General features: G+C 53.1%; 1 protein-coding gene across 1 annotated transcript in view; it reads right to left on the reverse strand.

The window, feature by feature from the left end:
* ARHGAP10 (Rho GTPase activating protein 10) overlaps positions 1-17,710 on the reverse strand; it is a 219,264-nt gene that overhangs the window by 149,533 nt on the left and 52,021 nt on the right. Inside the window, exons 2-3 of the mRNA XM_056118966.1 lie at positions 8,354-8,449; positions 8,202-8,263 (exon numbers count right to left, since the gene is read on the reverse strand). Of these exons, the coding sequence (XP_055974941.1) occupies positions 8,202-8,263; positions 8,354-8,449 (158 nt within the window). The remainder of the gene's footprint in view (positions 1-8,201; positions 8,264-8,353; positions 8,450-17,710) is intronic.

Raw genomic sequence — 17,710 nt, forward strand, 5'->3', positions numbered from 1 at the left:
TATTGCAAACCACAGCACCCTACAGGAAAAAGAGAGCCAAAGGGAATGCCCTGCCACAGAGGCAGGGTGGGGTGGGTGAAGATGGGGGGTGGGAGGGATACTGGGATCATTGGTGGTGGAGAATGGGCATGGTGGAGGGATGGGTATTTGATCATTGTATAACTGAAACCCAAGCACGAAAGTTTGTAAGTCTACAACTGTACCTCATGGTGTTTCACTAATAAAATAAATAAATAACTAAAAGAAGTGGGTCCCTGTGCATCTTCCTGTTCTTGCTTGGGGAGCCGGGGTCACTGCAGCGACTATTCTGCACGGTCCCATCTGAACATGCGGCTGGTCCCCAAGCACCCGGGCAGCCTTGCTGCTCTGGATGAGGTACATCCACGCCCGGATAGGGCTGGTCACATGCTCCCACCAGCAAGGGGTGGTCCTGCCCTCTCCTCCTTCATAGCACTACAGAAGCGCGGGAGGGAATGGCGAGCTGGTTCCTCAGAACCCAAGAACCAGCCCCTACCTAGGAAGTGGCGGAAATGCTGTTTCAAAAGGGAAGTGGAGCCCTGAGCCCCAGATGACGGTGAATCAGTAGCAGGAGGGTTCTGAGTCATGGGAGGAGTGAGAGGAGGCGCTGAGTCGTGTGGTGGGGACGGGGATGTGAGTACGGGCTGGAGTCACCTGGGCAGGGCTCTGGGTCAGCAGAAGCCCCCAGGGAAGAATATTTCTCACAGACGGGGTGTGCAGTAGTGGGACAACAGAGCCCCACAAGGAAGGGGCCCCAATGGCACAGAGGGAAACATGTTTCCTCAAGCAACGTCCCTGATGACTTCTAAGCTGAGAACTGTGTCCGCAAATAGGTTCAAGATGGATTTCCCTCCCCAGCTGAAGGTGTCTGCCAATGGAATTCCACAGAAAACCACGTCACTGTGTTTCTAAACTCACAGACGAAAACTGTGCTGATCTAACACATGAAAACGTCACTTTTCACGCTTTTCCCTCGAGAGTCTAGAGGCCTGAGGTACAGATCACAATTCCACGTAGGAGGTCGGAAGAAAACAAAGCAACACGCACATTCCCTGCAACGGAAACGGAGTCCATCAAAGAGAGCAGTCCGGGGGTGAGAGGAAAAGTAGGTCAGGGAAGGGCATTTGCCTTGCACGTGGCCGACACATGTTTAATCCCGGGCATCCCATGGGACCCCCTGAACCCATCTAAATTGATTCCTTGAGAACAGCATCTGGAGTCAGCCCTGAGCAGGGCCACGTGTAGCCCTAAAACCAAAAGACAAATAAATAAAATGACAAGTCCAGGGGGGTTCTAGACCCTGGCACAGTGGGTTGGGCACTTGCCTTGCACACAACCAATCCCCAGCACCCCACAGGGTCCTGCCAAGAGTGATCCCCAGCACCGCCAAGTGTGGCCCCAAATAAATACTCATAATAAAATAAGGAGCTTATCTGAACTGAAAGGGAGAAGCGTGAATTTTTCAAGACTGTTTTAACTTCCGGCAAAAGAGACCTCACCCGAGGCCAACGGGCTCCGATGGAAACGTTTCTAAACAAGCGGAAGACTTCCGAGAAACAAGGGGACCCCGCCCCGAGTTTCTGACTCAGCAGATGTGGGGTGGGGTCCCTTGTCTAAGGCCTGCAGCTGAAGGCCACTGATCTCTCTGCCCCGCCTTAGGGCGTGCTAACTAATCACGGAAATTCCTCCCTCAGCTCAAGACAGGCGCCATCTACACCCTATACAGATTATCTCAGCAGGATCAGAAGCACCGTGCAGAGGGAAATAAAGAATCATCATACAAAGCTGGGCACAGGAGCCCGGGGTGATGGTCCAAGCGGGTAGGGCACTCCCCTGGGACGTGCCCAACTGGGGGTTGATCCCCGACACCCCATAGGGTCCTCTGAGCTGATCACTAGTGATTCCTGAGTGTAAAGCGGGGAGTAAGCCTGAGCACTGCTGGGTGTGGCCCCCCCAAAAATAAAAACATAAAGCTTGGCATGCAGTTTCGTGCAAGAGAGGGAAATCACAGACTCATCGGGTCGGCAAGATCCTGAAGAAAGAAGAAAACAAAGCCGGCCCAGCCAGCCCTGCGCTCAGAAGCCTAAAGCCAACTTCGGCTGGGAGTGAACAGGAAATCTGGTGCTGTGAAAAGAAGATTGTTGTTTGTTGGTTTTGTCTCTGTTTGGGGGTTTTGGGGGGAGGTGGATTTTTTTTGGTTTTTGTTTGGTTGGATTTGGGGGGGTTGGGGGGCCATACCTGGTGGTACTCAGGGTTCACTCCTGGCTCTGGGCTCAGGAATCCACTTTATAGACTCGGGCGACCCTAGGGGATGCGGGGGATGGAACGTGGGTCGGCCGCATGCAAGGCAAGTGCCCTAGCCACTGAGTGACCACTCTGGCCCCTGGTGAAAAGATTCCTGCAAACCATCAACAGACCTGAGTCACCTTGCTCAGGTGAGAAAGGGGGTACAAAGGGGTTTAGCCAGGAGACAAACTGCCCCTCTCTCTCTTTCAAAAGCAGGGGAGTTGCCTGGTAAGCTCTGCCCTCTCTCCAGAAGCTTCCTCCCCTCTGGAGCTCATGCCACAGCACCCTGATGGGCCGAACAGTCGAGGCTACTCTCGAGGCTAATGCTGGATGAGAGAAGACGGGGAAAGAGAGAGCGAAGTGAAGGGCCTTTGAAAGAGCGCGTCCCCCACTCCTGGGAATATATCCCGGAGAGGCAAAAAAGTACAGTCGAAATGACCTCTGCACTTGTATGTCCATTGCTGCACTGTTCACAATAGCCAAAATCTGGAAAAAACCCAAGTGCCTGAGGACAGATGACTGGTTAAAGAAACTTTTGGTACATCTACACAATGGAGTACTATGTAGCTGTTAGAAAAGATGGAGTCATGAAATTTACATACAAGTGGTACAACGTGGAAAGTATCATGCTAAGTGAAATGAGTTAGAAAGGGAGGGACAGACATAGAAAGACTGCACTCGGGGCTGAAGCAATAGCACAGCGGGTAGGGTGTTTTCCTTACATGCGGCTGACCCAGGTTTGATTCCCAGCGTCCCCTATGATCCCCTGAGCACCGCCAGAGGTGATTCCTGAGTGCAGATCCAGGAGTAATCCCTGTGCATCACGAGGTGTGACCCAAAAAAGAGAAAAGAAAAAAAAAGAGAGAGAGACTGCACTCATCTGGGGGAATATAAAGTAACAGAATGGGAGTCGAATACCCAAGAATAGTTGAGATAAATACCAAGAGGTCTGCTCCATGGCTTGGAAGTCGGCAGCACATGCTGGGGGAAAAGGCAGTTCAGATAGAGAAGGGAACACCAAGTAAAGGATGTTTGGAGGACTCGCTTGGGATGCGAGATGCATGCTGAAAGTAGACTCGATGACCACTCAATACCTCTACTGCAAACCACAGCACCCTACAGGAAAGAGCAAAAGGGAATGCCCTGCCACAGAGGCAGGGTGAGGGGGGGATAGGGTTGGGGGTTGGAGGGTTACTGGGATCAGTGATGGTAGAGAATGGGCACTGGTGGAGGGATGGGTACTCGATCATTGTATAACTGAAACCCAAGCACAAAAGTTTGTAAGTCTACAATTGTACCTCATGGTACTAAAAAAAAGAAAAAAAGAACGCGTCCCACCCCCGACAGCACTATTTTAGAAGTCCTCCAGTCCCTGGACAGCTGCCCACTAAGGCCCAGCACACGGTGTCCTGCCCCGCCAGAGGGAACATCTCTGGAATTCTGGCAGCAACACCCCCAACCAAGCACTGTCGGGGGCGGGTGAGGGGACAGGCCGCTCCCGATCACTGACTACGGGGCACCCCAAGGCGGGTACTGCCATGGGAAGCTGCTTGCCCAAAACACTCTCCTGAGAATGACAGCGGGGGGCTTCTAAGGGCGGGACTACCCCCAGGGACGTGGCCAGGGCCAAACGGTAGGAGATGGCGCAGCTCATCGGGCAAGATGCGGGCACCTCCAGCCCGGAACCATGAACAAGAGCAAACCCAGAACTGTCACTGTCAATGCCCTCCCGTTGTTCATCAATTTGCTCGAGTGGGCCCAGTAACGTCTCCATTTTGAGACTTGTTACTGTGTTTGGCATATTGAATACTTCACGGGTAGCTTGCCAAGCTTTGCCATGGGGGTGAGATACTCTCGGCAGCTTGCCGGGCTCTCCGAGAGGGGCGGAGGAATCAAACCCAGGCTGGCTGCGCGCAAGGCAAACGCCCTACCACTGTGCTATCACTCCAGCCCACTAACAAAAATAATGTGCTTTCATTTTCACAATTATTAATGGTGGCCAATATTTTCATATGGTTTTGTTGTCAATCTGACTGCAAAAAAAAAAGAAAGTTCAGAATAAATAGCTCATCTGGGCCAGAGAGACCCAGTAGGCCAGATATAGTAAAGATAGACAGCTATAGTCCAGTCTAGCTCAAAGCCCATGCAGTTTTTATTGATTTATCTTAATCCCCGAGAGATAGTTACAGACTTACAAACTTTCAGGATTGAGTCAAACAATGTCCAAGTACCCATCCCTCCACCAGTGCCCATTCTTTACCACCAATGTTCCCAGTATCTCTCCTGCCACCCCCACCCCTTCCCACACCCTGCCTCTGTGGCTCACACATTCCTCCTTACTTTCTCTGTCCTTTTGGGTGTTATGGTTTGCAATACAGGTACCAAGCGGCCATCGTGTTTGGTCCATAGCCAACTGTCAGCATGCATCTCCCATCCCGAGCGAGTCCTCCGAGCATCTTGGATTCCCAGCACCTTTCCCAAACACCAGCAAGAATGATCCCTGGGGGCCACTGGTGTGGGTCAAACCTTCACTCCCCCACGGCCCTCCCCAACAATTCACGTTCATACGTGCAGACGTATCTCCCCGCCTTCCCAAATGCAACCCCTCAGAAGAACGTTGACCGTGGAACCCTGACACGGTCAGGGTTCCACACAGGAACAGTCTCCGAAACACGTTCCCCAGAATCCCTCCATAAAACAAAAATGTGAGGGGCCTGAGTGACAGTAGAGCGGGTAGGGTGTTTGCCTTGCATGCGGCCAACCCTGGTCCAATCCCCGGCACCCTATATGGTCCCCCAAGCATGGCCAGAAGTAATTCCTGAGTGCATGAGCCAGGAGTAACCCAGTTGCATCAGCGGGTGTGACCCAAAAAGAAAAAAAAAAAAGAACACACTGGTACTCATTTTTTCTGTTTCAAGTTCTTATCTCCTTGTCTCTCTGTTGGGCGGAAAGAGCCTGTCAAATTACACAAAGGCTTTCTCTGCTCCTGACCCCTCGAACTCCAACTCAGATGCTTCCATTAAGCCTTTGGCGAAGAGCACAGGCCAAGTCTCTGTCAGCCCACACAGATGCGCTCTCGACCCATGTTGTCTCACTTAATATACTTAATTCACTCTGAGCTACATGCTCCAGAGTCTTTCCTGAGGATCAGACCTTTCCTTACTCCAAAGAATCATCAAAATGAAAAGGCAGCAGAACTGAGTACAGTGGGCGGAGGACTTCCCTTGCACGTGGCCAACTCCATTTTTTTTAAAAATTTTTTTTTTACTGACTCACTGTGAGATAGACCCTTAGAAAGCTGTTCATGATTAGGTTTCAGTCATACAGTGTTCCAACACTCATCCCTCCGCCAGTGGACATTTCCAAGCACCAGTGTCCCCAGGTTCCCTCCCATCACCCCCAATACCCAACCCCCAGACTGCCTCCTTGGCAAGTCTCTCTCTCTATTTCTCTCTCTCCCTCTCTCTTTCTCTCTCTCCCTCTCTTTCTCTCTCTCCCTCTCTCTCCCTCTCCCCTCTCTTTTTCTCTCTCTCCCTCTCTCTCCCTCTTTCTCCCTCTTTCTCTCTCTCCCTCTCTCTCCCTTTCTCTCCCTCTCTCTCTTTCTCTTCTCTCTTTCTCTCTCTCCCTCTCTTTCTCTCTCTCTCCCTCTCTCTCCCTTTTTCTCTCCCTCTCTCTCCCTCTTTCTCTCTCTCCCCCTCTCTCTCTCCCTTCCTCTCTCCCTTCCTCTCTCCCTCTCTCTCTCTCCCCCCTTCCTCCTTCCCTTCTCCTTCCCTTCTCCTTCCCTCACTCCCTCCCTCCCTCCCTCTTGGGAACTGTGCCAACCCCAATTTTGATCCCCCAGTGACCAAATTGCCTGAGGTCCCCCAAGCAGAGCCAGGAGCAATCTTGGAACACAGAGGCAGGAGTAAACTCTGAGCACAGCTGGGCATGGCCCTAAACCAAAATTAAAGCAATCAAATAAACAACAACAACAAAAAAAAAAAAAAAACCCAGAAAGACATTCTACTAAATGGAAAAGATATCTGGGAGAACACACAACACACTTCCAACAAGGGTTAACTATCCAAAGCAGATGAATAATGCATACACCTCAACAACCACCCAAAATCCTATCAGGAAACTGGCGAAGGCTGTGAACAGACATTTCTCCCAGGCCGAGCCGCACAGATGGCCAGCACCTCCCGTGGGGATTCCCATCACCTCGTATTAGAGAGACAAACGCACACCACCACCTCACCGCCCTGAGCACGAAAGAGAAACAACACACTTGGGGAGAATGGGGACGAGGGTGGGAGCAGAAAGGGTTGGTGTGGCGATACCCCAAAACTCAAGACAGAGACTCTTCAGGATTCCCTGACTCTGCTTCCGGGAACTGATGCCAACAAATACTCAAACCACGGAACCAGGGAGCCATCTGCACCCTATCTGCACCCCGTTCTTCCTGCAGCCCAGGTCACAAACACTGAGAGCTGGAACAGCCTGAGTGTCTGTGGACAGCTGGCCAGACAGACGTGGGCAGGCACACACGCTAAGCAGAGGCGTGCGGGATGCCGGGACTGACTGGCACAGCCCAGGCACACGGCAGGGTTGCTGCCTATCTCGTTGCTCCATTGGTCTCTTGAGAAAACTTGCCTGGGTCCAGACCCGGGTGTGCGGGCTTAGCTGCAGGCGTGCGGTTACCTGGGTGCTATGTGCTGATGGCTGGGCCATGGTGGGGCTCACTGGGGACCTGTCCCAGGCAGGGCTGGGCTGACAGGGTGGGATCTGCAGTGTGTGTGGGGGCTTGGGGGGAGATATGGGGTGTGGTTGGCAGGGACTGGGTGGGGGAGGAAAGATGGGCTGCTTGCTCTTCCATAGTCCATTCTGGAAGATGCTACGGCAGATGCTATGACAGTCCCCTCCCCCCACACTTAATTATAACCTCCCTTTTCTAGAATGAACACTTTCTGCCTCAGTCTGAGCTGAGCGGCAACCGCAAATAATGGCTGAAGGTTCTGGTTCCCAGAGAAAAGCTCAAACGAGCATCAGAAAGTGAGAACCCGGGAGCTGGAGCGATAGCACAGCAGGTAGGGCGTTTGTCTTGCACGTGGCCGACCCGGGTTCAATTCCCAGCATCCCATATGGTCCCCCGAGCACCGCCAGGAATGACTCCTGAGTGCATGAGCCAGTTGTGCAAAGCCAGGTATGACCCAAAAAGCAAAAAAAAAAAAAAAAAAAAAGAAGAAGAAGAAGAAAGTGAGAACCCCCAAACCTGACCCAATAGCATAATCGCTACCCGCCCACTCTCCTTCACCCTCACCTGGGGGCATTGCCCTGGGGGGCTGGAATAAAAATACAGAGAGTGAGGCATTTGCCTGGCATGCAGTTAACCCAGTTTGATCCCTGGCACCCCTGTATGGCCCCCAGCTCCCGCCACCCTCCCCATGCCTCCCATGAGGTTAGTCAACATCTAAAACCAGGGTGGGGTGGGACAGAGTTTAGAGAGTCGGGTGCTTCCTGGACCAGCTCCCCCTCTCAGTTGCCACAGGACCCTGAGCAAGACACCGTGCCTCAGTGGTTTCACCTGTAAAAAGGGAGAGTCTAGGTATTCGCTTTGTCACGTCCAGCCACATCTGAGCCCCAAAGGGGGACACCAACAACCCAACAATGACACGGCTTGTTTGTGTTGACTTTTTGGGGGGCGGAGAAGGGGAACAAGATCAAGCACTGTCTGGTCACTACACTTCACCAGGACCAGGAAGAACCCTGGGGTCCAGGAGAGCTGGGCCCAACAACACGCCCCGAGTTCCAGGTGCTGCTAGCACACTGGACACCGTCACGCGCATCAGAACTTCCACCTGGCCCGGCCTCGGCCCAACCTGCACGTCGAACTGAAGCACCTCCTACAACGCACTCACCATGATTTCTCTCTGCTCTTCCAAATTCTTCAGAAAGTTGGAAAATTCCCGCAGGGAAGCATCTGTGGAGAGAGAGGAAGGATGATGGGGTGGGGGCGGAGAGCCTCATGGGTGGGGGGGCGTCGGGGCGAGCCCACCAGCCGCCTGTTTACCTATGCAGCGCTCGTCGTCCGTCTCTGCATCCCCGATGAACTCGAACTTGAAGTCTCGGAGGGAGTGTGCGAACTTCCGCTGGGCGGCCGAGAGACCTAGGAAGACAGAGAGCATTGTGACTCGAGTCCTCGGCTGAAGTCAGGGCTGGGGGCAAGGGATGGTATTCATGCCCCCTTGTGAAATAAGGCTGCTGGGGCCCCGGGAGAAGGCACAGCCCCTTCTTCTGTCCGGGGACCCTCCTTGGCACATGGTGTGCTCAGCCCACCGCCCAGCTGCTCTGAGAGATGCACAGTCACACCTGTGACATGGACCTGAGTCAGAACAGGCCCAGGGCAAGAGTTAGGGCTCCGGCCCAAGGGACAGTACAGCAGGTGCGGCGTTGACCCTGTAAGCGGCCAACCCAGGTTCAATCCCCCGTATCCCACAGGGTCCCCTGAGCACCGCCAGGAGTGATTCCTGGGAACAGAGGGAGGAGGAAGCCCTGAGCATCGCCAGATGTGGCCCTTCCCACAAAAATACAGAAACAATAAAAAGGGGGAAAAAAGGGTCCAGGTTCTGATTAGGGACCTATGTGTGTGCACACACATATATAAGCCCCTACACACACACACACACACACACACACACACACTCACACACACCTGGGGTTAGAGAAGATCTCACACACACATACACACCCCTACACATAAACACACACACACACATTGGGACTAGAGTAGATCTGCACACACATACACACATTCACTCACTCTCTCTCTCTCACTCTCTCTCTCTCTCTCTCTCTCTCTCTCTCTCTCTCTCTCACACACACACACACACACACACACACACACACACACACAAACCCTGCTCCTATCTCCCGGAACTGGAACAGATCTGGCCGGCCGCCCAGGCTCAAACACAAGGGGTCTCCAAAGCTCAAAGCTGCCCAACCAGATGCCCTTGACTGATGCCTATCAACGCCCCCAAGAAACCCAGACCTTTCAAAGCGAGCTTGACTAACACCAACAGGGAGGCCATCCCAGGTCATGCTTACACGCGAGGTCTGTTCTGCAAAGACCTCGAGGGAATGGCAGATCTGCCTAAGTGGCAATTACCCCGCAGGCCTTTGAACAACACGGGTTCAGCGTGTTGAACTGGGTCAGCCCTACACCCGACTTTCTTCCAACCTCAGACTCAGTGCAGAGGGCAGCCAAATGCCCAATGCAGAACCCACGGACAGAAACACTGATGCTAAAGATGAACAGACTCCAATTTTTATTGATTGATATTAGTTTACTATTTGGGGGCCACCCCCAGCAGTGCTGAGGGCTGACTCCTGGCTCAGAGCCGGCTGCGTGAAGGCAAGCACCTCAAGCCCTGTCCTCGCTCTGTGGCTAACTCAAGATATTTTTTTCTTTTTGGGTCACACCCGGCGATGCACAGGGGTTACTTCTGGCTCTGCACTCAGGAGCCACCCCCTGGCGGTGCTCAGGGGACCATATGGGACGCTGGGAATTGAACCCGGGTCGGCCGCGTGCAAGGCAAACGCCCTACCCGCTGTGCTATCTCTCCAGCCCCATAACTCAAGATTTTTAAACCCGCCCCCTGAAAAGCCGGATTTCAGGGACAGGGAGGTGGCTCAAAGAGCAAATGCGTGTGCTCTGGCGGCAGAGGGACCATTTGGATCCCCGGAACTGAATGGTTCCCGGAACACTGCCAGGTGTGGCTCAAATACCAAAAACATCAATACATTGATAAACGTTCTTGGATGGCAGAGCAGCATTTAGAACAGTGTCTAGACCTCTGATTCCTTTTTTCAGTTGTTTCTGGGTGCACATTTAGAGGATCCCAAGTTTTGGCTACTGTGACTAACGCCATGAGAACTGAGCAGTGGGTGCAAATACCCTTCTTAATAGATGTTTTCCTGGGGCTGGAGTTGATAACACAGGTGGGTAGGGTGTTTGCCTTGCACGCGGTCAACCCGGGTTCAATTCCCAGCATCCCATATGGTCCCCCGAGCACTGCCAGGAGTGATTCCTGAGTGCATGAGCCAAGAGTAACCCCTGTGCATCGCTTGGATGAGACCCAAAAAGCAAAAATTTAAAAAAAAAAAAAAAGATGTTTTTCTGCCTACCTATGTGAGGCAGCAGTATTGCTCTTGGCACTTAGCTATAATGGATGGAAAGCCTCGACATCAAAAACACATTAACACAAATGGGTTTTTCCCCCCTATACTTAATAGTATTTAATGCAGTGGGGCTGGAGCAATAGCACAGCGGGTAGGGCGTTTGCCTTGCACGCGGCCGGCCTGGGTTCAATTCCCAGCATCCCATATGGTCCCCTGAGCACCGCCAGGAGTAATTCCTGAGTGCAGAGCCAGGAGTAACCCCTGTGCATTGCCGGGTGTGACCCCCCCAAAAAAAAGTATTTAATGCAGAAATAGATTGTGGTGAGTTGGTTTTTTTTTTTTTGCTTTTTTGGGGGGTCACACCTGGCGATGCACAGAGGTTACTCCTGGATCTGCACTCAGGAATTACTCCTGGCAGTGCTCAGGGGGACCATATGGGATGCTGGGGATCGAACCAGGGTCGGCCGCGTGCAAGGCAAACGCCTTACCCGCTGTACTATCTCTCCAGCTCCTATTTTTAAATTTTAAGTCTCCTATTTTAAGTTTGGAAAAAACTTAATATAAAACCTGAGAAATCCAGGGAGATCTTGCTTCTGGGAACCTCAAGACCCGGCCCCCATCCCTGCTGAGGTTCACTTGGGTCACATTTATTTACTTATTTATTTATTTATTTGGGGGTCACACCCAGCATTGCACAGGGGCTACTCCTGGCTTTGCACTCGGGAATTACTCCTGGCAGTGCTCAGGGGACCATATGGGATGCTGGGAATCAACCCTGGTCGGGCACATGCTAGGCAAACGCCCTATCCGCTGTGCTATCGCTCCGGTCCCAAGTTGTTCTTTCTTATTTCACTTACGTTATAGCTCATACAACAAGGAACAGAAGCCAAAGTTCCCTTACACGTTCCTTAGAAAAGGCGATTTGGGTGATTTATTTTTTTCACCAGCTGCCCCCTCCCTAGGCCCAGAGGCACCCGGGCCCCCTCCTAGATGAGTGCTCTCTTGATAACCAAGCTCCCTGCCTCTCTCAGCTTACTGATCCAACTTGGTGGCCTCTTAATTTGTTACAGACTATTTCAAGGGCAGTTTCATAGGGCCAGACGGATTGGACAAGGGTTAAGGCACCTACCTAGCACGTCACTGACCCAGTTCCAATTCTCAGCACCCCATTGTGGTTCCCTGAGCCCTGCCAGAAGTGACCCCTGAGCACAGGGACAGCAATAAGCCCTGAACACCAGCTTTTAGTTGTGGCCTAAAAATTAAGTTGAATAAAGAATAAAAAACAGGGCCAGACGAGCAAGTGAAAACAGAGATAGATAAATGGGACTATCTTAAACTAAGAAGCTTCTGCACCTCAAAAGAAACAGTGACCAAAATACAAAGACAGTCTACAGAATGGGAAAGGATATTCGTCGAATACACATCTGACAAGGGGTTGATATCAAGGATATACAAAATACTGGTTGAACTCCACAAGAAGAAAACATCCAACCCCATCCAAAAATGGGGCAATGAAATGAACAGAAACTTTCTCAAAGAAGAAATCCGAATGGCAAAAAAGCACATGAGAAAATGCTCTACATCATTAATCATCAGGGAGATGCAGATCAAAACCACAATGAGATACCATCTCACACCTCAGAGACTGGCCCACATTCAAAAGAACAAAAGCAACCGATGCTGGCGCGGATGTGGCGAGAAAGGGACACTCCTTCACTGTTGGTGGGAATGTCGACTGGTTCAGCCCTTCTGGAAAACAGTATGGACGATTCTCAAAAAATTAGAAATTGAGCTCCCTTTTGACCCAGCAAAACCACTCCTGGGAATATATCCCAGAGAGGCAGAAAAAGTATAGTTGAAGTGACATCTGCACTTGTTTGTTCATTGCAGCACTCTTTACAATAGCCAGAATCTGGAAAAAACCTGAGTGCCCAAGAACAGATGACTGGTTAAAGAAACTTTGGTACATCTACACAATGGAGTACTATGTAGCTGTTAGAAAAGATGAAGTCGGGAAATTTACATACAAGTGGTACTACATGGAAAGTATCATGTTAAGCGAAATGAGTCAGAAAGAGCGGGATAGACATATAGAAAGATTGCATTCATCTGGGGGATATAAAGTAACAAAGTATGAGATTAATACCCAAGAATAGCTGAGATCAGCACCAGGAGGATTACTCCATAGCTTAGTGGCCAGCCGGGCATTCTAGAGGAAAGGGCAGCTCAGATAGAGAAGGGAGCACCAAATAAAGGGTGTTTGGAGGATCCTCCCAGGAGGGGAGATGCATGTCGATAGTAGACTATGGACTGAACATGTTTGCCACTCAATGCCTCTTTTGCAGACCACAACACCCAAAAGGAGAGAGAGAACACAGGGGATTGCCCTGCCACGGAGGCAGGGGGGAATAGGGGGATGGGGGTGGGGGGAACATTATCCATGGTGGTGGAAAATGGGCACTGGTGGAGGGATGGGTATCTGATCATTGTATAATCGAAACCCAAGCACAAAAATTGTAAATCTCAACTGTACCTCATGGTGTTTCACTAATAAAAAAAAAATATTTAAAAAAAAAGGGCCAGAGAGATAGTGCAATGGGTAGAGCACTCGCCTTGCTTGACTGACCCAGGCTGGACCCCCAGCATCCCATAAGAGTCCCCAAGAACCACTAGGAGTAACCCCTGAGTACAAAGCCAGGAGTAACCCCTGAGCATTGTCGGGTATGGCCAATAATAAATAAATAAACAGTAGTTTCAGGCTCCGGCAAACAGGGGGGCAGGACGGGCAGGCCCCAGATACTGGCCCTAACCACCACGGTCTAGCCTGGATGACTCAACAAAGGAGGAAACAGTTTCTCAGAGCTCGCCCGGGGCAGCAGTGATAAAGAACCAAGCAGCCCAGTGGGTGGCCAGGACAGCTCTCGATTGGAGCTGCTCCCTTGGACGTGCTCAGCACTGCAGATACATCCTGACCCTGTAGGTGACAAGCCTGGCTCAACCGAAAGGTCACGGTGACTATCTCCTGCTCAGTCCCGGTCCCCCAAACGAGGACGCTTAAAGAAGTGCGGTGGGCTTAACCACATCCCACAGTGCTTAGGGCTTACTCCCAACTCTGTGCTCAAGGGTCACTCCTGGTGGGGTTCAGGGAACCATAGGAGGTGCTGGGGTCCAAACCGGGGTTGGCTGCATGCAAGGAAAGTGCCTTGCCTGCCAGACTACTTCTCCGGCCCCCTGAGGGGAGAGTTCCAGGCTTGAAACATAAAGTCTGAGAATCACAAATACATCTCAGTAGCTTTGAAACACAGGACCCTTCCCAGATCGCCAGCAGTTCAACAAGCCAATGGCTGGAGTACGGTGAGCGGGGTCAGGCCTCCTGGAAGGGTCTGGAAACAGCCCCTGCACCAGGCCAGCATGGAAGTCTCCACACAAGGGCTTCCCGGGACACAGCAGCCAAGGACGAGGCTCCTGGGCTTCCTTGACCAGAAACAGATGGGCAGGTGTGGGGGGTGACAGGGCTGAACCCCGACATTCACAGAGCGAAGCCCTGGGCCCCGCATCTCAGAATGAGTCTCCCAAGGAAACGGTGTGTAGAGACATCAGAAATTGGAAAGGCGCCATGATCAAGGGTGGCCCTAATCCAACAGGGATGTGGAGAGCCACGGACAGACACACAGACAGACACAGGGACACACACCAACAATAAAGCAGCAACACACAGACACGCACAGAGCATCTCCCTTTCCAGCACTCCCTCTGCCACTGATTTCTCTTTCCTATCCGTCCAATTTCCAGGAAAGCACTGCACCTCTAAGGACGGGACCCAGTCTCCTGCCCCCGCGCCTGGCTATTCCTCGCCGGGGCCCCTTGGAGGGGAGCGGGTTGAGCTTTCCTCCCCGCCCCGACCAGGGCTTCGGCAGCCAAAGACCTCCAGGACCAGCCACCACCATGCTGAGACCACTCTCCGCACACATGAAGGTACTGGCAGAGGGACAAAGTCACGTGGGTTCCGGGGCCGAGATCTCTAAGCCTACTCGGATTGGAGTCGAGCATCCTCCATCCAGATCCTCCAAATTCCAGTAGGTGGGGGTCACACCCACCAACTGGCCCCCTGGCGCCGTGTAATCCCATCAGTGGCCAAGACTCTGAGACTATAAAAACCAGCTCCCGGAATGCGCGACATCTTATTATAACATCTCATTCCTACTTTGACAAACTGGCAGGCTACCGAATGTAGCCTGCCCACACAGCAGAGTCTGGCAAACTCCCCGTGGTGTACCCAATATGCCAAATACCAGTAACAATGATGGGTCTCATTCTCCTAAAGAGCCTTGAATATAACCTCAGTGCCAGGATGAAGGAGACGTTACTGGGGACTGCTCGAGGCAATCGACGGATAACAGGATGATTTGTGATTTGTGATTTGTGATCCGTCCAATTTCCAGGAAAGCACTGCACCTCTAAGGACGGGACCCGTCGCCCCAGACCCCAGCAGACACGGGAGGGCAGAGCGGGCTGTCCCTGCATGTGGCCGACACAGCCGGGACTCGGTTCCTCTGCAGTGACAAGGGTGACAGAGGGTGCGGAGCCACGCAACAACCCAATAAGGACGAGACGGGACCGCGTCTGTTTCTCAAACACTCCAGTGCCAAATCCAGCACTTTGGCCAACAAAGAGGATTCCAGTAGGGCCTCAAAGCAGGGACAGAGAAAGGCAAAAACCACAATCGGGGGATAATGTCAAGGCGAGACGCCCGCGAACCACAGTGTCAGCTCCGGGTCCAAAGCAAATATTAGCAGGACGTCAGTGCCAGGGGGCCACGGGGCTGTGACCGGGAGAGCCCTCCCCTCGGCTGCACCCGGGACGCCAGCCAGACGCTGGGACACGTAGGCCCCATGCCCTCCCGGGCATCTTCAACCCTCAGAGGGGTCGCTTGAAAGGAAAAGTCAGGGCAATGGTCCAGCACGTTGGGCATTTGCCAGGTACACGGGCGAACCGAGATTCGACCCCCGGCAGCCCCTGACTTCCCTGGAGCACTGCCAGGAGCGATTCCTGAGCGCAGGGCCGGGAGGAACCCCTGAACATCGCCATGGGTGTGGCCCAAGAACAAACAAACAGAAAAGGGCAAAAGCCAGAGAAATAATACAAGGGATTAAGGCGTTTGCCTGGCAGGAAGCCCTGGGTACCACGTGTTCCCCCAACCCCGCCAGGAGGCACCCGTGAGCGCCGCCGGAGGAGGCCACATCCAAGTGTGACCCTCCCTATGGGTGGCACATGCCAGCACCGACTGGCTAAAAGGGATGGTGGTATCCTGCCAGGGCCTCTGCCCACCCTTGGCCCCTGCCACCCGGGAGCACGCGATCGTCCGGGTCGATGTCCTGGAGGCCCACCACCATGTCCAAAGGCACCAGGAGCCAAGCTTCTGCCAGACTGGGTGCCAAGCCGTCACCCACCTTCCAGTTCTGCCGACACAGCCGGGGGCAGGGGTCACAGAGAAGGGGTGGACACGTCAGGCTGGGAAACCACAGAGCAACCTAGCCCGTTGGCAACCAGGCTCTGTTACACTGCCCACGTCAGGGCAGCGATACGGGGGCCGGGAGTCTCGGGGTCCCATGGTTCGGTTTTTCGTTTTAGGGCCACATCTGGGAGTACGCTGGGTTCTTCCTGGCTCTGTCTCAGGGGTGATCGCTAGCAGCGCCTGAGAAGCAACACAGGCAATGCTCACAGAGCACTTCTGATGGTGCTCGGGGGTCACTCCTGGTGGTGCTCGGGGATCACTCCTGGCAATGCTTAGAAATCACTTCTGGTGGTACTCGGGAATCACTCCTGTTAGTGCTCAGGAATAACTTCTGGCAGCGCTCTGAAATCACTTCCAGTGGTGCTTGGGATCACTCCTGGCGCTGCTCAAGGATCACTCCTGGTGGGACTCAGGGATCAGTCCTGTCAGTACTCGGGGATCGCTCCTGGAAGTGCTCAGGGATCATTCCCGATGGTACTCAGGGATCACTTCCGGTGGTACTCAGGGATCAGTCCTGGCAGTACTTGGGGATCACTCTTGGGGTTATTCAGGAATCACTCCTGGCGATACTTGGGGATCACTCCTGGAAGCGCTCAGGGATCACTCCTGGCAGTGCTCAGGGATCACTCCTGGCAGTGATCAGGGTTCACTCCTGGCGGTGCTTGGGGCTACTGGCAGTGTTCAGGGGGCCACTTGTGGGGTCAGAGATTTGACTCGGGGTGGCAGATACAAGTAAGAGCCTTATTCTCCAGCCCCTGGGGATTCTAAGGATGTCCTCGCTGCACGCAAGGAGAGGAAACGCCTCAGCGGATGGGGCGGGGGAGCCCCAAGGAACTGCCGCAACAGGAAGCACATGGGCTGCCTGGGACCAGAACTTCGAAGCCAAACTGCAGAGCTGTGGTCGGGAAAACGACACGGGACAAGGGGCCCCATCCAACTCGGCTGAACCGAGCAGGCAGCACCAAGGATAAAGAGAGGGCAGGAATGTTCCAGAAAAGAAAGGGCAGACAAAAACCAGATCTGCAGCAAAAATGAGGTGTTCCTCTGGACAGTGGGGGAGGGAGGAGCACCCTCGAGGCTCCTGGAGGTGAACTCTCGAGTCACGGTTAGGTATTAACCGTAACGAACAGATGACGGCAGCTCCGAGAGCAAGAAGACACCAGGCCAGGCCGAACATTCGGCTCCGAGCCCCGCGGGGCCTTGGCACAGCTCCACGTCCGGCCCAAACAGGCTGGAACTTGCAGAGTCAACACCACAGTGCTGTCTCTCGGCCTCTGGCCTGCCTCCCTGAGTGGGCAATCAGCAGCTGCAAAAATGCAGAGTCCCTTTTAGCCATTGGAGCTGAGAGTCCTTCTCTGCTGCAGAAATTCCCAACCAAGGCTGCAATCGGTCACTCCTCCCTTGGCCAACCACTGGGCTGCCGAGCACTAGACCCAGGTCACCGAAGGCCGGAGCAATAGTACAGGTCAGGGTCAGGTGGCTCTTGCTTACCTTACCTGCACCCAACCCAGGTTGGACCCAGGTGCCCCATATGGTCCCCGGAAGTCAGGTCTCAGCACCAATGGGTGTGGCCACCCTCCCCAGCCCCCTCCCCCCCCCAAAAAAAAACCCAGGTCACCTGCCCACAAGGCAATCACCCTACCCACCCACCGTACTATCTCTCCAGCCCCAAGGCAGGTATTTGGATTGCAAAAAGGAGAGAGTGTTTAGGAGAGACTCAAAGGAGCACCT

This window comes from Sorex fumeus, unplaced genomic scaffold (assembly GCF_029834395.1).
Source record: "Sorex fumeus unplaced genomic scaffold, SorFum_2.1 ptg000039l, whole genome shotgun sequence".
Classification (NCBI taxonomy): Eukaryota; Metazoa; Chordata; class Mammalia; order Eulipotyphla; family Soricidae; genus Sorex; species Sorex fumeus.